This window comes from Pongo pygmaeus, chromosome 4 (genome assembly GCF_028885625.2).
Source record: "Pongo pygmaeus isolate AG05252 chromosome 4, NHGRI_mPonPyg2-v2.0_pri, whole genome shotgun sequence".
In the NCBI taxonomy this organism is placed as follows: Eukaryota; Metazoa; Chordata; class Mammalia; order Primates; family Hominidae; genus Pongo; species Pongo pygmaeus.
Genome location: NC_072377.2, coordinates 62,155,092 through 62,179,469, shown reverse-complemented (window position 1 = coordinate 62,179,469; position 24,378 = coordinate 62,155,092). Strand labels below are relative to the sequence as shown.

The 24,378-nt window shown below is 36.3% G+C and overlaps 1 protein-coding gene across 1 annotated transcript in view; it reads right to left on the bottom strand.

The window, feature by feature from the left end:
* The window catches only part of MAP3K1 (mitogen-activated protein kinase kinase kinase 1), an 80,927-nt gene that overhangs the window by 5,098 nt on the left and 51,451 nt on the right, over positions 1–24,378 (bottom strand). Inside the window, exons 7-19 of the mRNA XM_054487739.2 lie at positions 18,983–19,104; positions 18,287–18,368; positions 17,992–18,175; positions 15,695–15,973; positions 11,899–12,020; positions 10,196–10,287; positions 9,726–9,915; positions 8,134–9,415; positions 7,322–7,474; positions 6,188–6,350; positions 4,949–5,080; positions 3,492–3,634; positions 2,659–2,790 (exon numbers count right to left, since the gene is read on the bottom strand). Coding sequence (XP_054343714.1) covers positions 2,659–2,790; positions 3,492–3,634; positions 4,949–5,080; positions 6,188–6,350; positions 7,322–7,474; positions 8,134–9,415; positions 9,726–9,915; positions 10,196–10,287; positions 11,899–12,020; positions 15,695–15,973; positions 17,992–18,175; positions 18,287–18,368; positions 18,983–19,104 — 3,076 coding nt within the window. The remainder of the gene's footprint in view (positions 1–2,658; positions 2,791–3,491; positions 3,635–4,948; positions 5,081–6,187; positions 6,351–7,321; positions 7,475–8,133; positions 9,416–9,725; positions 9,916–10,195; positions 10,288–11,898; positions 12,021–15,694; positions 15,974–17,991; positions 18,176–18,286; positions 18,369–18,982; positions 19,105–24,378) is intronic.

The following is a 24,378-nucleotide window of genomic DNA, read 5'->3' as shown; positions in this document are numbered from 1 at the left end:
GTGCAGTGGTATGAACATGGCTTACTGCAGCTTTGACCTCCTGGGCTCAAGAGATCCTCCCACCTCAGCCTCCTGATTACCTTGGAGCACAGATGTGTGCCACTATGCCCAGCTAATTTTTTTTTTTTTTTTGGTAGAGATGGGTTCTCGCTATGCCCAGGCTGCTCTCCAACTCCTGGGTTCAAGTTTTGTTCTCACCTCAGCCTCCCAAAGTGCTGGGATTACAGGCATGAGCCACTGTGCTTGGCCAAGATCACTTTATATACCTTGCTCTTTTCACTTATTAATGTATCTTGTAGCACTTCGTAAATCAACACCAACAGCTTTATATTCGTTTAATTTCTGTATAGTATGGATAATTTAATTACTTTCTTGAGTAGAGTGAATAATCCTGAACTTGGCACTTGGTACTTCTAGAGGTAATCTTGAGTAAATTCCTAACAATGGGCATAGCTGAGTCAAAGAATAAGTGCATTAAAAATTCTGGCAGATATTGCCAAATCACTCTCTAAAAAAACACACTACAGCAATTTTACTACCATAAACAGGGTATGGAAGTGTTTGAGAAAGCTTTGGGGTGCTTCCAAAGACCTCAAAGTATTTACTCCAAGTTAAGGAAACTGAAAATGTTACAGTACAATTCTCTTTAAACTCTACCTAGGAAAGAGAATGCAATGAAATCTGTTAAAATATGAACTGTGCCAATTTGAAAATTATTTACAATTGTTTCCAGGGTCTCACCAAAACTCTTAAAATAACATCGAACTTTCAAATTGATCCTAGCCATGAGTATTTATTGAGCAACTTCTGTATAAGACTCTGGGAAGAAAAAAATGAATCAGATGTGAATGGACCTCAAGGAGACTTAGTTTGAAAAAGGAGGCAAGATAGGAACACAACTAGCAGACAAGAAACAAAGTGTCAGAAACAACTATGTACTAAAATGCTATGAGAATCTGGAAGGAGTAAAAAGGGGGTGTCCAAGCAGGAGAAGCACAAAATGTGGGCCTTAAAGAGAATAAGAATTTGAACCACATAGAGAACGGACATGGGACGTCTGAAAGAATAGAGGAAATGAGGTGATAATGCGAAACAGGTATTGTCAGAGAGGTGACTGAGGAGGTTATATAATAAGTGTGGGGAGCACTGGAGGAGGTTACAGCAGGTGGAGCTGACTGTGTGGGCTGAGTGCTTGACTAAGGCCTAGGTGTAATTTTGTTTATCTTCATAGTAATCCCACGAAGTACATGCTTCATGGGGTTCTTGCACCAATTTTACATATGAGAAAATGGAGGGTAGACACAAAAAATAATTTTCCTATGATCACATGGCCATTAAGGGGTAGAGCTGGGGTTTAAAACTAGGTCAGTGTGACTCCAAAGCCCATGATTTCAACCATCACATCTACTGAAAAGCTAAGAATCTCAACCATTACCTATTCTATGGTGGAAAAGGAGAGAATGGATTTGTGAGTTATAAAAAGGTAGGAAAGGTAGACAGGACTGAACTGACTTGGGTGTGAATTTTTAAAATATACAAAATAGTAAATTAGGCCAGGTGTGGTGGCTCATGCCTGTAATCCCAGTACTTTGGGAGGCTGAGATGGGCTTGAGGTCAGGAGTTCGAGACCAGCCTGGCCAATATGGTGAAACTCCGTCTCTACTAAAAATACAAAAATTAGCTGGGCATGGTGGTGCGTGCCTGTAGTCTCAGCTACCCAGGAGGCTGAGGCAGGAGAATTGCCTGAACCTGGGAAACGGAGGCTACAGTGAGCTGAGATCGTGCCATTGCACTCCAGCCTGGGCACTGCAGCGAGACTCTGTCTCAAAAACAAAAACAAAAAACAAACAAACAAAAAGAAAATGGCAAATTAGATTTTAAAATTTTTGAATTATGTAAAATGCATGAAGAATTTCACGTTTTTAAAGTGATGGATGGATATATATACACACATACATATACATATAAATGCACTACATATTTCTTCTAGGAGCAGTGTTTTAGTATTTGCTAACTCAATATTTGTAGCAACTTAACAGAGCATAACTACCTCAAATAACAAGAAGTGACTATGTATGTCACTAACACTGACAACACCACTGACGTTATCAACTCCTGGAAATACACACATACACAGATGCTCTTCAACTTATGCTGAGGTTATGTCGTGATAAACCCCTTTTAAGTTGATGATATTTTAAGTTGAAAATGCAGTTAATACACCTAACCTACCAAACATTATAGCTTAGTCTGGCCTACCTTGAATGTGCTTGTAATACCTACATTAGCCTACTGTTCAGCAAAATCATCTGACAACACAGTCCACTATGGAGTATTGGTTGTTTACTCTCATGACTGTGTGGCTGACTGGGAGCTGTGACTCGCTGCCACTGCCTGGCATCATCAGAGTGTATCATAGCACATATTGCTAGCTCAGAAAAAAATCAAAATTCAAAGTATGGTTTTTACCAAATTTGTATTGCTTTTGCACCATCTTAAAGTAAAAAACTTGTATATCAAGTCCTCTCTGAATAAACATACAGACTACTTATTTACCTTCATGCTAGATTGTTAGGGAGAACCCATCAAAATTTGCCTCCTGCCAAATTCTGCTGTACTCCTTTTAGCACAAAGAAGTAATTTTTATCTCACAATTACCTTAAATATCAAAGCAAGATGATTGGAGTGTTTTTCTGCATTCCATGGTGGTTTTGCACAAGCCATTTCTATAATAGCACAGCCAACACTCCATACATCACAGCTCCTTCCATACTGTTGACCTCTTAGTACCTAAAATAAATCAGAGTTAATTTGGAAGTAGGACTCATTTGAAAAAGAGAAGGCCATTTTGTAGTTATAGATTCTACTTTCTTACTTTAGGGAGAAAACTGGTACAAACAGCAATTCTGTGGACTACCTAATATCTAATTTATTTCATTAATGAGCTTAATTTTCCAGGTAGCACAAAAATATTTTGGAGAATTGTGAGATTCTGAAGCAGAGTCACATCACAGAATTTTGCTCTTAGCAAACTATGTGGCAAGAGGACAACAAATCATTACTACATATGAACATGAAGCATTATGAACACGACAGAAGAGGCTGAGTCAGAAGAACAATGCTTAAACTCCTTCCACTACAGACAGGACCTGCCTCTGTATGCTCATCTCCTTTTAGAAGAGAGAGAGAATATTTTTAAAAATTTGTTATGGGCACTTTGAGTTTTACAAAACAACTGCTATAAATTACCCCAAAATCCTTTATTAGTAACAGCCCTTAAGCAAATCTATTAAAACCTATTTTTTGAATATTGCCAAGGCAAAGAAAGGTCGGGAATAAGGGTCTGAAAGATATTATTAAAACCGTATTTTAAGGGCCATGGACTTCTAGTTGGTAAGTACATACTGGATACCTGCAAGATAATTTAGTATAATGCTGTTACACAGAACTCCAAAATATTTTCTTTCATCACATTCAAAGATGCTTCTCACCTCAGGTGCCATAAATGCAATTGTCCCCAGTAATTGTCCCTGAAACTCTCCTGCACCAGTTCCTTTAGATGCCAACCTGGCTGCAGCTCCAAAATCTGCAATTCTTAGTCTCTGACCAGTGCTGTCAATTAGCAAATTGGCACCTGTCAACAAACACAGCAAATGACCTTGTATGTTAAAAACAAAAATAAGGACAGATAAAAAACCCAGTACAATACTAATGAACTAGGACAATGACAAAAGAAAGAAGTGAACTACATGTCAGAGGTGCAGTTATTCTCTTTTCCTTTCACTTCATTCTTGCTAAAGGCACACAGCTCTCTCTAGCGTACGCTAAATTCATAATTAGAGCTTAATTTAAAACGTTATAAAATTACTTCAACACATTATGTCAAATACTAGCTAAAAAGACTAATGACAGAAAACCAAATTTGCTCTTGAGAAAAATAAACTGAGGCCAGGTACGGTGGCTCATGCCTGTAATCTCAGCACTGTGGGAGGCTGAGGCAAGCGGATCGCTTGAGCCCAGGAGTTCAAGACTAGCCTGGGGGCAACATGGCAAAACCCCATCTCTACAAAAAATATAAAAAATTAGCCAGGCATGGTGGTGCACACCTGTTGTCCTAGCTACTTGGGAGGCTGAGGTGGGAGGATCACTTGAGCCCAGGAAATGAAAGTTACAGTGTGCCAAGTTTGCAACACTGCACTCCAGCCTGAGTGACAGAGAACCTGTCTCCAAAAAAAAGAAAAGGATAAGAAAAAGAATGGGAACTACAAAGGATTTGAAGGAATTTTTCTTAAAAGAAGTTGATGATATCCCAATATCCCAATTATTCTAAATAAAACCAGGAAAAGGAACTTTCTGGGAGTCAGTGTATCATAAGGCCAAGACAGGGAATCTGGAGACCTGTATTGTATACTTTCTGCCATTAACTAGCAATAAAACTGTAGAAAAGGTACAGCCTCTCTTGTATTCAATGTACTTTTCTATTAAACGAGGAAGGCAGATTAAATGACCCCTAAGGCTCATTTCAGTTCTAATATTCTGAATTACTGAGAGAAAAAAAATCCCATAGTTAGAAACTATCAACAAAGGTCCATTTTTTTTTTCTTCTTTGAGACAGAGTCTCGCTCTGTCACCGAGGCTAGAGTGCAGTGGTGTGATCTCGGCTCACTTCAACCTCTGCCTTCTGGGTTCAAGCGATTCTCCTGTCTCAGCCTCCCAAATAGCCAGGATTACAGGCATGCGCCACCTTACCCTGTTACTTTTTGTATTTTTAGTACAGACGGGGTTTCACCATGTTGGCCAGGCTGGTCTCGAACTCCTGACCTCAAGTGATCCACCTGCCTTCACCTCCCAAAGTACTGGGATTACAGGTGTGAGCCACTGCGCCTGGCCCCAAATTTTAAAATTAATTTTTTTATTGTCATTAGATAATAATTAAAAGAATTCCCACCTTTGACATCTCTGTGAATGATTTGGTTTTCATGGAGATATGAAAGGCCACGAAGTAACTGTTCAGTGTAGTTAATAACTACTGATTCTTTGAAGGCTCCATATTTACTCAGCAAATGAGCCACCGATCCCCCTATAAGACAATAGAAATAATTATCATAAACTTAAGACAGAATTAAAAGTATTTATTACACTTTGGTTTCTAAAGTTTTCACTGCATGAACTCACATTCACATCTGAAACAGAAGAAAAACATTTCAAAACTAACATATTCCTGTATCATCTCAAAAACCTACTAATTAGGAGACATTTTCATGGAACCCACAGGGAACCAGTTTATTGGAGAGTCAAGATTTCAGAAAGCTGTAAAAGTTAACAGTTTTGGATTAAACTATTTCTGAAATGTACAATTCACTTCTCTGTCTTCTCAAAATACACAAAACAACTTTATTAACGACTAAAGTAAACAATGTTAACATATTACGTAGTAAAAGGTGGAAAGAATGGGAGGAGGAACAGAAAACCCAGAGTTAGGCTTCATATCCTACCATTTACTAGCTCTGACCTGGAACATGTCTCAAATTTAGCCGCTTTTAAAAGTGTTTATAGTAGTCAACCTATCAACTGTAGTGTAAATCTTTATTAAGACCAACAACAGATAATGTACTTAAGAACTGACTGGTAAAGAGAAATGCACTCTTAAATACACACACAAATCTAAGAAGTTAAACCAAACAACCTGTTCATCACATCAGGTCATTAATTTTATTGTATACATTGTATAATACAAAATAAAACTCAGTCTTCATTTATTTCAGCAGATGACAAGGTTCAACTTTATGTTTCAGTGCTCATTTACTTGTAATAAGTTTTCAAGTTATATGTTAATTTTGTTTTTATATTGTTATGTTAAAACACTTCCTCATCTGTCCAATTTATCATGGCTACCTGGAAATAGACATATCTTATACTATCAGGTATTAAAAACAACAATGCTACACAATCATTTAAAAATACACTGGAAAAATTTAAAAGGTAGAGGTAGTCAGTATTTCATTTATATTAAATGAAATACAAAACGAAGTATTTGTGGTTCATACTAATATACTGGGGTGATTTGTTTTTAGAAACCCAAACTATTTGATAAAAATAAATTTTAATTAAACCGATTTTTCCTAAATTTAATTGCAGAAAGTTAAATCCATGTACTACTATTTTGTAATTTAAAACATTAACATACCTGCCATCCATTCAATGAAGAGATTGTAATTGCTCTTCTCACACGTGGCTCCCAACATCCTAATGATGTTTGGATGATTCAGATGGCTCATCATTCTTATCTCTTCTCTTAATGCTTCTACTACTTCTTCTTGCTCAGAAGATGTGTTTCTGACATAAGTCACCTGTTTCAAATAAACACGTTCACAAAGTTTTGCATATTTTCACTAGCAATCTGATCTAAAATTAACAAATGCAAACTAGCATTTTATTAGCAACAGATGGCATTTATGCTCATGGATGCAATGTACTTTAAAAAAACCCAAGTCAAACTCTTTTAAACACTAAGAATCTAGCTTAAGCAGCAGTAAACATCAGAAAAATGACAAAAATATTGGGATATAGTCAATATTCCAATAGTCTCAGAGTAAAGATGAGAAAAGCCCAAATATGGGAGAAGAATCAAGATGATTTAAAAATGAAAGTTTAATAATTTTCCTATCCTGATTAAGTATGCTCATTATAAAAAGTAAACCACTGAAACCCCAAGATGGCACTGCACCCGTACACTGTTGAAAGTAGTACCTGAAAACCACACCTCTACTACCTACAAAAAGCAAAACCAAAAAACCTTTGTAAGGCCCATCTTGATATTGTAGTCTTACAATAATCATACTTCAACTTTTATTTTATTTATTTTTTTTGAGACAGTCTTGCTCTGTCGCTCAGGCTGGAGTACAGTGGTGCGATCGCGGCTCACTGCAACCTCTACCTCCTGAGTTCAAGCAATTCTTCTGTCTCAGCCTCCTGAGTAGCTGAGACTACAGATGCCTACCACCACGCCCGGCCAATTTTTGTATTTTTAGTAGAGGTAGGGTTTCACCATGCTGGCCAGGCTGGTCTTGAACTCCTGACATCAAATGATCCAACCACCTTGGCCTCCCGAAGTGCTGGGATTACGCGTGGCCTCAACTTTTAGTAATAACAGAATTCATGATGTTTCTGGTGCTTTAGAAACATCTACTTTGAAACGTAAGTTTCTAAAAGTTTAAAGAACTGAAGTACACACACGTGGACATATCCTTTATTCTTTTTACTGAACATGCTTCATTTTGTGATTTGAATCATTTCATTTATATGCTCACTAGATATTTACCTGTTTAACAGCCATTAAAGTCCCAGTTCCCACATCTTGAGCCTGATAACAAGAAGAAAATGCTCCAAGGCCTATCTGTTGACCTTTCAGCCATTCAGTGTCTTCTCTATACGGTTGTTTTGCTTTGGTATGTCCTGGGAGAGTCTCTGGTGTCTACATATTAAACGAAAGCAATCTTTTTACTGTTAAAGGAGTAAGATTTTGTGAAATTAGTCTGCAAGATATTATTCTTATTCAGTCTGGCTTCCCAAACCACCTATAAATGTGACCTCTGAATGGAAGGTATTTGTGACCGACTGCAAATGCAAAAGTGATCACCATTATACAATTAACCGGAAATGCCCACAGGCAAGAATTATTGCTGTTTAAACAGTACAAACATTACTGTTGTATAAGTAGTAATTTTATGTGGAAAACTCTGCTTCTAAATGTCAGAAGCAGCATTTCTGAATTAGGTTTATTTTAGTATGGTCCAAGGAAGCTCTCTGTGAGACAGTGTCTTGCTCTGTCATTCAGGCTAGAGTACAATGGTGTAATCACAGCTCACTGTAGCCTCAAACTCCCAGTTCAAGTGACCCTCCCCACCTCAGCCTCCTGAGTAGCTGGGACCCCAGGTGTGCACTATCATGCCTGGCTAATTTTTAAAATTTTTTGTAGAGACAGGGTCTTGCTTTGTTGACCAGGCTAGTTTCGAACTTCTGTGCTCAAGAAATCCTTCGGCCTCAGCCTCCCAAAGTGCTGGAATTACAGGTATGAGTCACTGTGCCCAGCCCCAAGGAAGTTTTCTAACCTCTTAAAGAATCTATACTTACATCCTGTTGAATAATGATGATATCTTCTCCATTTTCAACCTGCAGCTGAGGAACTATGGGGAGGGCATCCTGAGACGCTGACATTGCCATGGCAATTGCTAAAGCTTCTTCTTCTTCAGCTTCCATCTTTTCTTTGCACTTTTGATTATGATTCACATCATCTTTGTAGGTATCATCGTTTTCAGCCTTTTCAGGAGACAGGACAGCAACTTCTGACTTAAAAGTTACTGTTGTATCACTTGAAGGCATAGATGCTTCAAGAAGGTCCTCAATACTGGAGTTGAGCTCTGTATTGACATCTAATCTGCATTTCTCCTCTACTGGGGTGAACACTGTCTCGTCACTGGGTATAACAGCATTACTACTATTGCTGCTACAGCCAAAGCTGTCATCACATTTGGAACTACTGTTCAGATCAAGTGTCATGCTATTTTTTGAGGGATCTCCCTGTTTACTTGTATTACCTGGGGTAGGTCGAGATGGCTTTGGCCTGTGTATGTTACTGGAGGGCAAGGGTCTTGACTGAGTAAAGACTGGGGAAAGTTTATCTGAGTCTTTGTTTTCAGGACAGTTTCTGTGGAATTGTAGAGAAAACTTGCGCTGTGTTTGAGGAGATGCAGAAGGTATTCTGCAGGGAACGAATCCCTGAAGTCTCTGCTTAGAGACATCTGTTGCAGTGCCAGCTGGTACAGATGGGGCCGAAGAAGAAGGGGTTGACAAGGCTGGAAACATTAATTGGGAATGATGAGATAAAGGAGAGGAGTTCAAACACTGACTGTGGGGTCTGCCTTTTGTTTGAACCATTGGCTTTGGTTGCTCTGTTGTTGTTGAACTAGAAGGTCCTACTGAAATGCTGGCCAGTCTCTCAGAAATTTCCTCTGAACTGGCACTCAATTTTGTAGCACATAATCCTTTTCCAGTTTTCTCTAAACGGATTGTGCACTCAAGGGAATTGTTCTCTGTGGTTTCCAGATAGTTGCTGGGAACAGATGCCTGCAAGAAGCTGTCCTGTTGACCATCCAAAGTGTCTTCTACACCCAACTGGATGGCTTCGGCAATCTCCACCTCATCTGCAATAGCCATCAAACGGCGACGCATCCTGGTGAAGTGAGTGGAACTGGAAACACTCAGCATTTCTAACAGTTTTGAGAACACATGGGGTACTGTAGTAACCATTCTTGCAGAACTCAAGTAGATCCTTCTGGAAAGTTTGCCAACCATTGAGTGGGAATTATCAATGGACTGCAAAGCAAAGGTTAAGAGGGACAGCAGCTTCTTATACCTGAAAGAAAAAAACATTCATTACCATGTAAGTTCCAATTACTGAAAAATACATGGAAACTTAAAAAATGGTAGTAATATACAGCATGTATACTTCAAAAACCATTTCAGCATAAAGTATCTATAAATTTTTAATTAAACAGCCCAGACTTTGGGTTTTCATACGTCAATCAAATATTAAGGTATCAGCAACCTATTCATGCTCTGTATTTTCTGAGTCTTTCAAAAATCTAAAATGTGTCATTCTTGAGGAGGGTGTATTACAGGAGGGCAGGAAGATACAAGTAATACATTTTCAGAAGAAAAATTACCTGATTTCAACAGGCTCAGCTTGTGAAACATCAGTACTGACAATATGAGGATAAAATTCAGCAGGAAATTCCAACAACAGTCTATCTATAAGACAAAGGCGGCCAAGAAGTTCTTGCCAATTGTTTGATTCAGTTTGGTTTCCAAGAATACAATTTAAGACATAATCAACACCACCAATACCAATGGATCCTACAAAAAGGAAAGTAAAAATTAATGATTAAAAAATAGTGATATTAAAATCTAAAACAAGACATGATTAAATGGTGTAAGGCCAACAAAAATATTCTGAACTATTTTAAAGAATTTCTCTCTCAGAGTAATTCACATTTCTAACTGTAACACAGTGAATCAATTTATAAAATTACTTCAAAATCCTGTAAACTGCCTCATGAGAGATTATGAGATCAGACAAGGCTGCTCAGGAACATGATAAAATATGCTATATTCATTTTAAGTGAAAAGTTATTACCAGCTTTTAGTATTTCTCTGCCAACTGCCAACTCTCCTGCTTGGCCTTTGCACAGCTCCAACAGTGTTGATATGGACAGCTGACTTGTGCGGCTAAAAGCAAAGGAAAAGCAACATCAATCCTGGATCTTGGCTAAAATACTATACGATATTAGAGGAGTAATGCAATGCCTTGTGAAAAAGTGGAGAAATAATGTTTTCAGGAGTGTTTACTTTTCCACCACTAAAATCACATTAACAATGTCACCATAAATAGTAATATTCATTTATTAGGTCTAATTTCGTAAATTTAACATATCCTCTATGTTAAGCACAGAATCTTCAACAATGGCTCTTAGCAAGTATTGATTTAAATACCAAATCAGATAAAAGTCTTATATTTTGTTAAAAGAAAAAACAAGGACCTTGATATTTTGATTTCTGAACTTTCACTAAGAAGCTCTTGAATTAAAAACAAAACCTTCCTATCCAAAAACCCTCCATTTCCTTACATAGCCAAAATGAGGTCTGAATATTATAAAATCTCTCTACAGTATTTCTTATGTTCAGTCATTCAGGTGACCAGGTAAACAACCTAAGTTTAGAGTTTCAAAAAGTGAGCAGCAAAACAAATACCATGAGAACACTGAATTCTCAGAAATATACGTATTCTAATATTTAAAAATGACATTTTTCCTATGCATTTTGCAAATTACTTGTTAATTTGCAATATTTTACAGATATACAATGTTTTCTCTAAGCAACAAGAAAACATCCAATATTTTCAATCTATAGAGAAAACAATAGAGGCAAAAGACAGACTTCATGAGATGAGAAATTCGTTAAAGGTAGGTACCTAAGTTTTGAGATCCTGTGCAAACTAAGTCATTATGACTTGCAGAGGAAGAGAAAGGTTGTACTGAGAGAGCTCTAAATGGGTGAAATGGAAGAGGCAACAGAAGGGAGATTCAACACTTCTTGCTAACCAAGACCTGCTAGGATAGAAAGAAATAGGAACTACCAAATAACTGTTCATGGTAGCTGTGATTATTAAATGAAAATTGATCTTTTCCTCCTATTTTATGGAAGGGGAAAATAAAAGAGAACCATTGGTCTGAAAAAAGCATGGCTTGTACTCATCTTTACTGTCACTGTACCTCAATTCTCTACTTCATATTTTTCTTTCCAGTTAGGGTTATTCTTGTTCCCTGTCAATTTTTAAGGATATTGCAGGAATATATAAAATCTAAAAATTTTTTGACAAAACTGTCATAAGTAGAGTAAAATTCCATTACACTGAAAATGAGATGGATTTGTTAATTTTTTATGCTGATAACAAGGCATATGCAGGTGTAATGATCTTACTGGTTCCTATCCTGTGTAACCCATACTCTAAAATGAGATTATAACTTATAGATATAAATGTCAACTACTGTTCTTATCGACTGGACTTCAGATTATGAATGTTATTAAAGAGAGTAAATCACAATACAATAATGTGGAGATCCATGCAGTTTGTTTGCCTGGCTTTTACTTGCCAGTAGTTCTTTCCGCCAGACCTTAAGAGCTTTAAGTGCTGCATTTTCATTTTAAATCTCACATTAAAAGACAATGTTCAAAGACTCATTTAATAAAATGTATCAGATATTCACACTAGGTGTGAGGCTTGCTGCAAGGCACTTTTAAGACAAGAGGGTTTGAAGTGGTTCATCAATAAAGCCTTACCTATTGGCATCTGCACATTTGACTAGGATGGTGTCTACAACTGGCTGGAGAAGTCTCTGAAGTTTGATTCTTTCTGCTAAACTGTGGCAAGGAGTATATACCAGCATGGCTCTCAATGTTTTCTAAGGAAAAAAATCTGAAGGTCAGTTTATGTACACTTAAAAAGCATCAGAAATAATGGCCTAATTTGAGACAATTTGAGCAACAAAATAAGTAAAGACAGGAATGGATTATAACCCATAGAATAACATAAGAATTCCATGCTTCTGTAATGATACAACTAACTAACAAAATAAATGAATGGGGCAGGAAGGAATTTTCTGAACTCTTTTCTCTGCAATTTTTAAAACTCTGAATTCATTTCAAGACGAAAAGTTAAAAAAATTATTTTAAAAAAGAAAAATGAGAACAGGGGCCAACCTGAAAGAGCTCCCAATGGTCAAGGCTGGAATAATTAGAGCAACAAAACAAATGATGGTAGTATTGGGTTGCAACCCACAGAACAAAATGAATACCCAGGAGCCTACACCAATACAAATTAAAAATTGAATAGGTATATAAACGGAGAAGCTCTTCTTTATAGAATAATTCCAATTAATTAATGTAGAAGGAATGAGGAAAATAGAAAATCACTACTAGAACACCATTTTTTTTATTATACTTTAAGTTCTGGGATACATGTGCAGAACATGCAGGTTTGTTACATAGGTACACACATGCCATGGTGGTTTGCTGCATCCATCAACCTATCATCTACATTAGGTATTTCTCGTAATGCTATCCCTCCCCTACCCCTCGACCCCCAACAGACCCCGGTGTGTGATGCTCCCCTCCCTGTGCCCAAGAGAGCACCATTTTCAATGGTGTAGTAATAACTGCTATAGGCAAGATCCACAAATGCTTTTAAAATCAGTGGACAAAACTTTGAGGTGAAACAGGATATTTGCATAATCTCAAAGTAACTCTCACAAGATATTTAGGAATATTAACTTTACAGCAGGGAAACTTGGTAGACATCACCTTAACTGACAGCATCACCAATAATAAAAGCCATGGGCATATGTACCCACTGATATGATGCACTGAGAAAGGCCTGTCACCTCTGTGACATTCTTGTGAAAAATACATAACTTCAATCTAATCATGAGAAAACATCAGATAAACCCAAACTGAGGGATATTCTACAAAATAACTGGCCAGTATACTTTGAAAGTATCTGTCAAGGTCATTAAAAACTAGGAAAGGCCGAGGAACTGTCATGGATGAGAAGACATTAAGGGGACATGGTGACTAAATGCACTGTGGGATCCTGGATTGGATCCTGGAACAGAAAAAAGACAACAGCAGAAAAACTGGTGAAATCTGAATAAAGTCTGCAGTTTAGCCATAGCTGAAGGGCACTGTTGGGCAACTGAAGAGATTTGAGTATGAACTTTATAGTACAAAACAGTACTGTGATTAATGTTAATGTGCTGACTGTATATGGAAGAATAAATGGAATTATGTATTTGGTTTTAAGAGACACATATTTAAGTGTCATGATGCCTGCAAAAAAAACTCAAATGGTTCAGCAAAAAAAAAAAAAAAAAAATTATATATGCAAAGGGAGGGAGAGGAAAAAAAGGAAGAGACAGAGGAAGGGGAGATAAGGGAAAGGGAAAGGGTAAGCTTTAACAGAAGGAGCCATTTCTACCTCCATGGAGCCTGGTATCCTTTATACAATCTTTGTGCTCTAGGAACTCATAAGCTAGTTGGGAAACAGTCTGAACTTAAGAAGAAACAACCACGACAGTAAGGCAGTTACGGTGTGTACAGAAAGAGTAACACAGCAAAGGCTTTGCAGAAAAGGAACTAGCAAAAAGAGGATTTTATTTAGTCAAGTATGCCTGAAGGTTTGTGTTGGAAAATAGTAAGAGGCAAAATATTGGGCCAATTGGTCTTTATTCTATAGTATGCTGGTCCCTCCAGATGCTACATGAAAAAACAGGGTGTAGCAAAATAACTCTGGAAACAATGCATTCTATCCTTTGACCCTTTAGGTTCACAATGTACATTAGCTTACTGAAGGATCCCAGAAGGCTTTCAGTCAACAGACCTAGTTATCCTTGTGTAATCCAGTGTTCACCAATCTTAACTGAATACAGGATTCTTTCTTCAGGGAACTTTTCACCACCCTGCCAAACTTCCACAGAATATGCTTTAGGAATGTCAAAGAAACAGAAACCTCTAAAGGTTTCTAAATGAGTTGGGGGATAATCCAAGTTGTGTTTAAGAAATAATGATAACTATTACATAATACTAAATGTTCTTACAATGTGCTAGGCATATGGTTGAAAGTTTCTACATAATCTAATTTCAAATCTAAGAGGTATTTTCATTATTTTATGGGAGAGAAAACTGAAGTTTATTTGAGAGGTTAATTAACCTTTGTAAAGCCACTGTGCTAGTAAAAGGGAGAACCAGAATTTGAATCCAGGTCTGTCTCTATGATCTTGATCACGTGTCCAGATTGCCTAGGCTAGTCCAACTTTAACCAGCACATTATGCAAGCATTGTGGTTGGAATGATAAATTATGAGATCACTCAATTGTGACTCCAAACCCACGTTCATAACTGTCATGCTGTATTACCTGTCAAGAAGAAGATTCATTAGGCCCAATCGGTAGAGGATGCATTAGAAAAAGACTGAGGGAGGAAGCCTACAGACTGCTCATGAATTTTAAAAACAGACTAGATAAGAATTAAAGTAGTGATTCTCAACTGGGGGCAGTTTTGACCACTGGAGCCATTTGGCAATGCCTGGAGACATTCTTGGTTGTCATAACTGGAGGCATGATCGGGTGGGGTTGGGTTTGCTCCTGGTATCTAATGGGTAGAGGCCAGCGATGCTGCCACAGTACACACAGGACAACATCCCTGGCCCTCCCCCCACCCTCCAACAAACAATTATCTAACAAATGTTAATAGTACTGAGGTTGAGAAGCCCTAAAGAGACATACGCAGAATGGAGAAAGTCCAGTTAGTCTCCTAAATTATCTCCTTGTCACTCTATTCCACCCATGAAAGAACTTTTAACAGGTTAAACTGGAAAAGCAACTCAATGATCTATGTCATGGAACCCTTTTCTTTGAATAGGCTTTTGAATCTCCACATGACAATGTTTATTAAAAATCAATCAAAATGTTTATTAAAAACATATCTTCCTTAATATCTGATACATTTTTTTAAAAAATCAGAATAACGTTGATGACTCTGCCATCCCAAAAAGCATTTTGAATTAGGTCATGTATAAGGTATCTGCTCAGAAAAATGTAAAGACATGAACAGCAAGACATTAAAAAAATCTTTAAAAATCAGCAAGCTTGTCTAGCTCGCCCTATTTGTTATTGTTCTGTTTTGTTTTGTTTTAGGCTTTAGCAGCCTGAAGCCATGGTTTTTAGTCTGTCTCTAGTGGTAAGTGGAAAAGGAGGATGAGGAAGGAGCTTTACTGGCCCAAACAGAAACAGAAACTAAGAAACCATGACTATATTCTCTCCCTTGGATACCCCTGCAAAGCCTGTAAAACAATGAAACTAAAAAGTAAAAGTTATATAAGAAACCTTGGACATCATAAAAATCAGTAAAATTCAAATAAACAAAAGAAAAAGTGTAATTTCCTGGAATTATGGAATAAAAATAAAATTTGGATTTTCCAAAATTAGGTAAAGTAGCTTTATTGTATCTTAAAAACACTATCTACGAACCATCAAAAAACCCCAAACCCATAATGATATGATTATGGAATAAAGCTACTTACTAAAGCAGCAACGTACACTTTGTAGACAGGGTCAGCACAGACCATTGACAGAACGTTGCAGCACGCCTCCACCACATCTCCTGAGATACTGGTCTGGGAAGACCCACTGGTGGCTCCCCCACTCGGGCTGCTTCCACTGCTGCCCCCAGAATTTCCAGTGCTCTCCCCATTTGCCAACAGCAGGGCCCCACTGACATCATGGGAAAGACGCCTGAGGGCCATCTCTCTCACATTCCAGTTTCTAGAAAATAAGCAGCCAACGAGTTCCATTCCAAACACCTGTATCAAACACACACAATGAATTCAATGTAAAGAAAAGCTTACGGACCCAGAGTATTTTCAGTTCAGCATCGTTTTGTTTACTACATAAAAACTGGACATTTCTTAAATCTTTACCATCCTTCACAACTTCAAATATATCCAGCCACTTAAGCATCATAAGGAAGAATTTTATACTCAAGTTTAACTGGTAATTATCCAAAGTCACTAATATTAGCTCAGGTAAAATTAATAATAAGCTCCATTAAGTCATTAGAAGGCTATACATACATTCTATGCCTCTAATGTCCCACATGCTTACCAAAACGCCAAAAAACTGTGAAAACCTCAACTCTGTATTCATATTAAGGTAGTTTAAAAAGAAAAACTGGAGCAAGATTAAGAAAACAAACAAACAAAAAACAAATCAAAAAAGGCACCAGGAGAAGGTTTCAAGAGACATAGAGTATTTCTCTTACAGCCAAGAGCAATAAGCAAAACGCATTTAATTGGTTTTTGTCTGTACAAAAAGGTTTAAAAAACTAGACAAAACAGGTAGGACTGTAAAATGAATGGAGTGGACAAAACGAACAACTGAAGAAAAAATGCTTGTGTTCGAGTAAGCAAAGGGTAATCGTAGACGTAGAATTATAGTATATGCTGTTACCGTCGTCAATACCATGCCCCAAAAGCCAGAGTCCCTACAGTGAGGAAAGGGTGAATGGTCTTGACATTATGGGCCAATTAGCTAAAAGTAAGCTTAATACCTAAGATAATTCATTATGTGAAAAATGTCTAAATATTAAAGATGAATAAACACAATTTTTGGAAAAACAGATCATAACATACTTATTTACATGTGTTTTGTTATAAAGGGATATTATGGGAGAATGAACCAACTAGAATATAGTGAGCTTCTGGTACTGTTAAGTAGTGTACCACTACCTATGTTTTAACTGTCTTACCTAACATGCTTAATAAAAAGCTAGGAATGTACAGCCTAGTCTGACCTAAAGCTTAGGCAAAACAAACTAGACCATATGCTTGAAAGAATGAAATCTAACAGCTCAGAATCAACTTGAGAATTCTTTGATGGGTCATGAAAGGGCAGGTGAGGGCCTATGTTCATTAATAGTTCATTAAATTTCATTAATGAACTAGGTACAAGAATATGTGTTTAATATTTTTGCAGATTTTATTAGATGCATAAATGGGTTGCTAATATGCTAAGAGAATTCCAAAACTGCAGGACTGTAATGGTCACAAAAGAAAAATGAAACAAATCATGATATATAAGCTTAATGTGTTAATGCATCTGTTCACAAATTTAATTCAACAGAATTTAACAGATTACTGAAAATAATTATTTTACTTTATTAGTGTCTACTGGAGACCCGTCTGGTTTTAGATCCTACATTTAAAAAATAATAGACTGAGCATTCAACAACCAAGAAAATCATTACAAACCAACCGACAAAAAAGCCCTACTTACTGCGGATGAAAAAACATTCAATCAGAAGAGATGGTAAAGGGATGGGAAACTGTTCTTACAAATAAAAATGATGAACTCAAGGTAACCATCACATATTTTTTTCTTATTCATCTCCTCTGCAATTATTAAGCACCCATTTGTATGCCATTAGGATATGAAAGGAGAAATTAATTTTAAATGGCAGCAAATAAGAAACATGATAAAAATTCTTGGCAGGCACGGGGATTAAACATTGGGAAAAGTTAGCATTGAAGGGTTATGGTTTCTATCCTTCTATCCTTGAATAACCCTGTATGTCTGTTAGTTCAGGAAGAGATGTTTCTAGCTATGTGAAGTGAAACCACAAGAAGTTTTGAAGTTGAAACTGTACAATAAGCAGTACAGTATTAATACGAAAAGTAACATTAAAATTTCCAGTGGAATAAAGGTCATGATGGAGGCAAGTAAAAGTGTTTTTTTAAATTATAAACAACTGAGGGAAGGAGACAAATACATTAATTGATCTATAAATATTTCTTTGAGAAATGAAAAACAAAGAACTACTTACCTGAATCCATGGCTCAGCTAAATCTTTGTAAGCAGGAGGGATTTGCTGAGTTCCATAATGAGTAAGGTTAAAATTGCTCTCTTGATTCCTTCTTTGTGATCCAGCCAAAGGCTGCTGCTGTACAGTTTGCTGCTGTGCAGCTCTGACGGAAGAAGGGGAATCCACAGGACTTGACAACTCGTGGCTAAAATGAAAAATAACAAAACTTGCTTTAAAAAAATTAACAGACTTAAACCACACTTTGAGAAATTTTTAAAAATTAAACATATATGTATCATTATTTCAAAATTATTACCTGTAGAAATCATGAGATCTCCACTTAGATCTACAAAGGGGACATATTAAAGGTTCTCTATTTCTTCTACACTCTTCTGCCCCTGAAAAATTACAGAAACAAAATCTTACAAAAATGTAAATGTTTAACATTATTTTTATTTCATAACTGTTTATAATTAGTTTATAGAATTTATATAGAAGGAACCTCAAAAATAATCTAATTAAATATTTATCTGAAAGCAAGTAAACACAGCAGGTTAAATGATTTTGATTTGCAAATGCTATTTTATTCATTCTGATAACATGTACTCTGCTCACTATTTTTCAAAACATTCTGCCCTGTTTGACTACTGGGTAAGATCCTTCCAAACCTTACTTTGATGCTAGCCTTTCTGTAATGCCTGCTCAGGTCTTCTTCCACCTCCTTCCCTTCACGTATACCTTCCAGATTGAAACTGTTTCTAATTCTGTGCACTTCTTCCATTATCACATATGTCACACACACTTTATTGCATTTCTTTGCTCACACAGGTCATCACCTAAAGATCCTACATTCCCATTTGTTGAAAACTTTTCACACAGGACTTAGGACTTAGATATACTTTTTTTATTCTCTCACCAATTTCCCCTCAAGCCATGTTACACTCTTAAATAACACAGTCAGCTCAGAGAGCAACTGTGTTGAGTAAGCATAGGGAGAAAAAGAGCCACATACAAATTGACATGCAGTGGTGGTGCAGCTTGTTCCTGCAGCCGTCTTCACACACTGTAAGACTTTCTTCATCAAGCATGCCCAATAAGCAAATAGGACACATCTGTTCCTCTTCATCCTTTATGCTATAGAAAAGGGGAAGAAAAAGTATTAAGCATTAAAGAATATAAAGTAGAACTGATATGCTAAAAACACTTTCTGCTTGCTTAGAATATAAATACATTAGAAATTCTTGCTTAAGAGCATCTTGTATAACTAAGAGACACATATTTACGCTATTAATATACAGTAATTTAAAATCAGATTAACACATGAGTACTTATAGATTGTAGGTGTGAGTTAACCTTCTTTGCTATGAAAACAATTCAATACACAGACTGCAATCTTAGAAAGAAACATTTGTATCCCCCAAATTCTGCTACTGTACCTTTTGAATAGACCAACAGGTTTGACTATGTACAAAAATATACTACATGGTACCAGTTTCAAGATTTTAAGTACTGGCGTACCTTAGAGCTCAAAGATTCCACATCCTAAATTTAAATGCCTATTTCAGAAATTTCTGGTGGCAGTATGAACTGGTCCAACTTTCCTAGAAACGAATCTAGGAACACATCACATTTTAAGTGTACACAGTCTTTCACCTAGACTTCTAGGAATGTATCGTAAGAAAATAAAAAGATAAATATATAGAGATATATGTATGAAAATGTCCACTGCAGTATTATTTAGAATAACGAAAAGAAATCAAAACAACCAAACGAATGCCAAAAAGAGGCTAAACAAATTATGGCAAACCCAGACACCTTGAAGCCTTTAAAAAGGAACAGAGGGATCCATAAATGAGGTCAAAATAAAACTACCATGTATAGAATGATTCCATTTATGGCAAAATTGCAACATAATGGTTAATTATATTGCATATACTTGAGTATTTCTAATATACAAAGTACTTTTAAAAATCAGTAAGAAAAATACTAATAAACAGTACAATGGACAAAGGAAATAAAAAGGCAATTGGAATAAAAAATAATAGATTGGTAACATCTGGCCCTGACAATGGCACAGAAAACCAGGTTCTCATATAGACTACTGGTAGGAGTAAAAACTAAAATCTCTGGAAGGAAATTTTGTTAGTATTTCTTAAAATACTACATGTATATATTCATGACCTAAAAATCCTATTTTCTAGGATGTTATTGCTACATATTTTAAGTATGTAAACAAAAACTGGAGGTGTACTTAATGTACAATAATTAAGGCAATGGCTAAATAAATTATGGTGTACCAACATAATCTTATACAGCCATGAAAAGAAAAAAGTATGTAATTTGGTAATGATGTGGAAAAATATTCTTGATATATAAAGTAAAAGTAAAAGAAAATTGCACACCAGAACACATGGCATGACTTTGTATTTGTTTAAAAACAGTAAGAAAGTTGAGAGAAACATGGATGGGGGAACGTGCGTGCATGTGTTTGCTGAAGTACGGAGTGTGCAAAGAAGAGTTTCATTCCCTGATTTATGTAATTTTTAAAAGTTGTATTAAATAGTTAACAGTAGTTATTTCGTGTGCAGCCAGGCTAAAGAGGGCTTTAGTTTTCTATTTCATAAATGTTTTTATTTAAACCTTCATGATGTGAGGGATGGCTTTTAAAATCAATAGCCGTATTTCCATTATAATATAAAGACAAGGCTCTGGGATGTTAAATAAGTTGCCTCAAATCATAAAATCAGTTTGTGACAGATCTACCATTACACTTTTATCTGAGAAGAATATGCCATAAACTTACAACGTCTATAAATTTCAGAGTCTGCTAAGCTAGGCCCAATATTGCACTTCTACTATCTTAAACTATTAGGTTGGTGCAAAAGTAATTGCGGTTTTTGCCATTACTTCTAATTTTTTTAATTCTAATTTTGCCATTAGAAGTAATGGCAAAAATGGCAATTACTTTTCCCTGAAAAACAGATCTGAGTAACTACCAGCAAAATAACCAGTTCCCCAAATGCACAAAAAGCTTTCCAAAAAGCTAGTCAAACAAGTCAGCAAAGTCATAATGCATGATTCCTGTGATGAAGGCACACTCACTAGTCTGTCCCTCCTGATGTACCTGCCCCATCTCTTTTCCTAATTATGGAGCTACTTAGGATGGGGAAAAACTGTCAGACTATGCATGCATTAGTAACAAAGAATTAACAGCAGCATTACAGAAATGATGTATACAACTATCTATAATAAAAATATTCATGGCAAAAATAATCCAAGGTCAACTAACCCTTCAAATAATTACACCAAAATTAAGCTTATTCATAGATGAAAATAAAGTTTCACAATTTAGTCAAATTATAAGTGCAACTTATTAAATACTTCTCTGGCAACAAAAAGAATACCATTCTGGGGTATTTCCTGCCCATCTTTTTTCCAAGTACATATTTTGTAAGCATTGTTCAGATCATTTATGTATATATATGCACTATTTCATATTTAAAAAATTTTTATTATAAAATTGCACTTAAACTCTTCATATACATAATTCTTTTTTTTGTTGTGGCAACATATGCATAACATAAAATTTACCATCTTAACCATTTTTAAGTGTACAGTTCAGTGGTATTAAATGCCTTCATGCTGTGCAACCGTGCAACCATCACCACTATGTGTCTCCAGTATTGTTTTCATCTTGTAATACTGAAACCCTATACCCGTTAAACACTATTCTCCACGATCTCCTTCCTCCAGCCTCTGGCAACCACCATTCTACATATTTTTCAGACAGGATCTTGCTCTGTCACCCAGACTGTAGTACAGCAACACAAGTATAGCTCACTGCAGCCTTGAACTTCTGGGCTCAAGAGATCCTCCTGCCTCAGCCTCCTGAGTAGCTGGGACCACGGGGGCATGCCACCCATGCCTGGCTAATTTTTCTTTTCTTTCTTTTCCCTTTGTTTTTTTTTTTTTTTGGTAGAGACAGGGTCACACTATGTTGCCCAGGCTGGTCAGAACTCCTGGGATCAAGTAATCCTCCCACCTAGGCTCATTCTACTTTCCGTCTCTATGGTTTTGACTAAGTATCTCATGTAAGGGCAATTATACAGTATTTGTCTTTTTGTGACTGGCTTATTTTGCTTAGCATAATGTCCTAAAGGTTCATCCATGTTGTAGCACACTTCCTTCCTTTGTAAAGCTGAGTAATATTCCACTATGTGTATACACCACATTTTATCCATTCATCTACTGATGGACACCTGGGTTGCTTCCACCACATAATTTTTAATGCCATCATAATTTTCCACTGACTAGATAGATCCTGTTTTAAGTATCCATTAATGTTGGACATATAAGCTGTTTCCATATTTTTACATTTTAAGAAACCATTACAGCCGGGAGCGGTGGCTCAGGCCTGTAATCCCAGCACTTTGGGAGGCTGAGACAGGCAGATCATGAGGTCAGGAGACTATCCTGGTTAACATGGTGAAACCCTGTCACTACTAAAAATACAAAAAATTAGCTGGGCATGGCGGCGGGCGCCTGCAGTCCCAGCTACCTGGGAGGCTGAGGCAGGAGAATGGCATGAACCCGGGAGGCAGAGCTTGCAGTTAGCCAAGATCACGCCACTGCACTCCAGCCTGGGTGACAGAGAGAGACTCCATCTAAAAAAAAAAAAAAAAAAAAAGAAACCATTACGAACATCTTTGTACTCATTTTTTTTGACGTTTCAGATTTTTTTTAGCATAGTTTTTCTGAAGCAAAATTACGAGTATAGAGCAGGGAGTAATGAACTTATAAGGAAAACAAATCAGCCTGTGGACTACTTGTGTAAATACAGTTTTACTGAACACAGCCATCCCCATTCATTTATATATCGTCTTTGGCTACTTTCAGGCTATAAGGGCAGAGCTGAGTAGTTTTAACAGAGACCAAATGGACCACAAAATATTTAAAGTTTAAAAAAAGTTACCCATAATAGCACCTCCTATTAATAACCACTGAAATTTTTATTCCTTCCCATGTTTACATACTTGTAATACCTTTTCTATATAAAACTGGGTTCATGCATAATATATTATTATAACCTAGATTTGGTTTTACTTATCGACATTTTCCCAAGCCATTCAATGTTCTCCAAAAGCATAATTTTAATGCCTACATGACATTCGTAACATGGGCATATGCTAATTTAATCATTCAATTGCTGTTGGATATTTAAACTGTTTCTACTTTTCCACCATAATACTATGAGAAACAGTCATATATGATACATGTGAGGCTTTTGCATTTCTCAGATTAAACTTTTACTTAAGAAGAACATTTACTGGATCAATGAATATAAATGTTTTTAAACGCCATATTACTTTTTTCTTCAAAAGGCTATACAGCTTTACATACGATCAAGCATATCCTTACAATAACTGAATTGCATCATTTAAAAAGTCTCCATTATTTCGGTAAATAAAAACTGGTATCTTTTTTTAAAAAATGAACATTTCTTTGGTTATTAGGTTGACTGAACAGTTTTTGTGTTTCTTAGCCCCTTAAAATTCTTTTTTTGGTGGATATTCTCTTTATGCCCTTCATTTTCAATTGAATTTTAAATTTGTTTATCCTAATTGTTTTATTATTGTTTTGGGCATAACATTTAAAATTGTATGTAATCAGATCTCCAGATAAATTTCCTCTGTATTTTCTTTTTATTGATCTTAGATACAAAAATAGTGGTTATACGAAACAAAAATCTATCTATCTATATATAGTACAATCTCATAACCAAGATAACTTTTGTGGTTCCCCCCATGGATATGCAAATCCAAATATATATATTTAACCTCAGAGAGAAACTTTATGTTTTAATTTTGGCTACTTGGTTTTAAGCATCTGTTATTTTTCTCCACAGTAAAAAGTTACAGAAATGTCACTCAAAAGGAAAAAGGAGCTGGGTGTGGTGGCTCACACCTGTAATCACAGCACTTTGGGATGCTGAGGTGGGAGGAATGCTTGGGGCTAGGAGTTCAGGAGGCTGGAGAAATAAAGCTTATTTTTTTTCATTTTATTTAGAAGAGATGAGGGGTAAAACAAAGATACCCAGGTTCTGGTTATACCTTTCCTCAAATGAGCTGCATAACCTCTTGGCTTCACTTATCGCTGTGTCACTGAGACATGCCAACTAGAAAATCTTCAATGTCTAAAAACTCATAAAACTCTAGGATTCTAAAATTATTTCATTTAATCAAAATTAAGAAAATTCAAACATTTACTTTTCCCACAGATGAAGAGAACCTCTCTTCTCTTCACTGCACCCTTGTTACGACCCTGTCACTTTTTCATTCTTCATGAATTTTGAGGTAGTTAACAATACTTAACAGATTAATAGGATGAAGACAGGATTTAACCACTCAG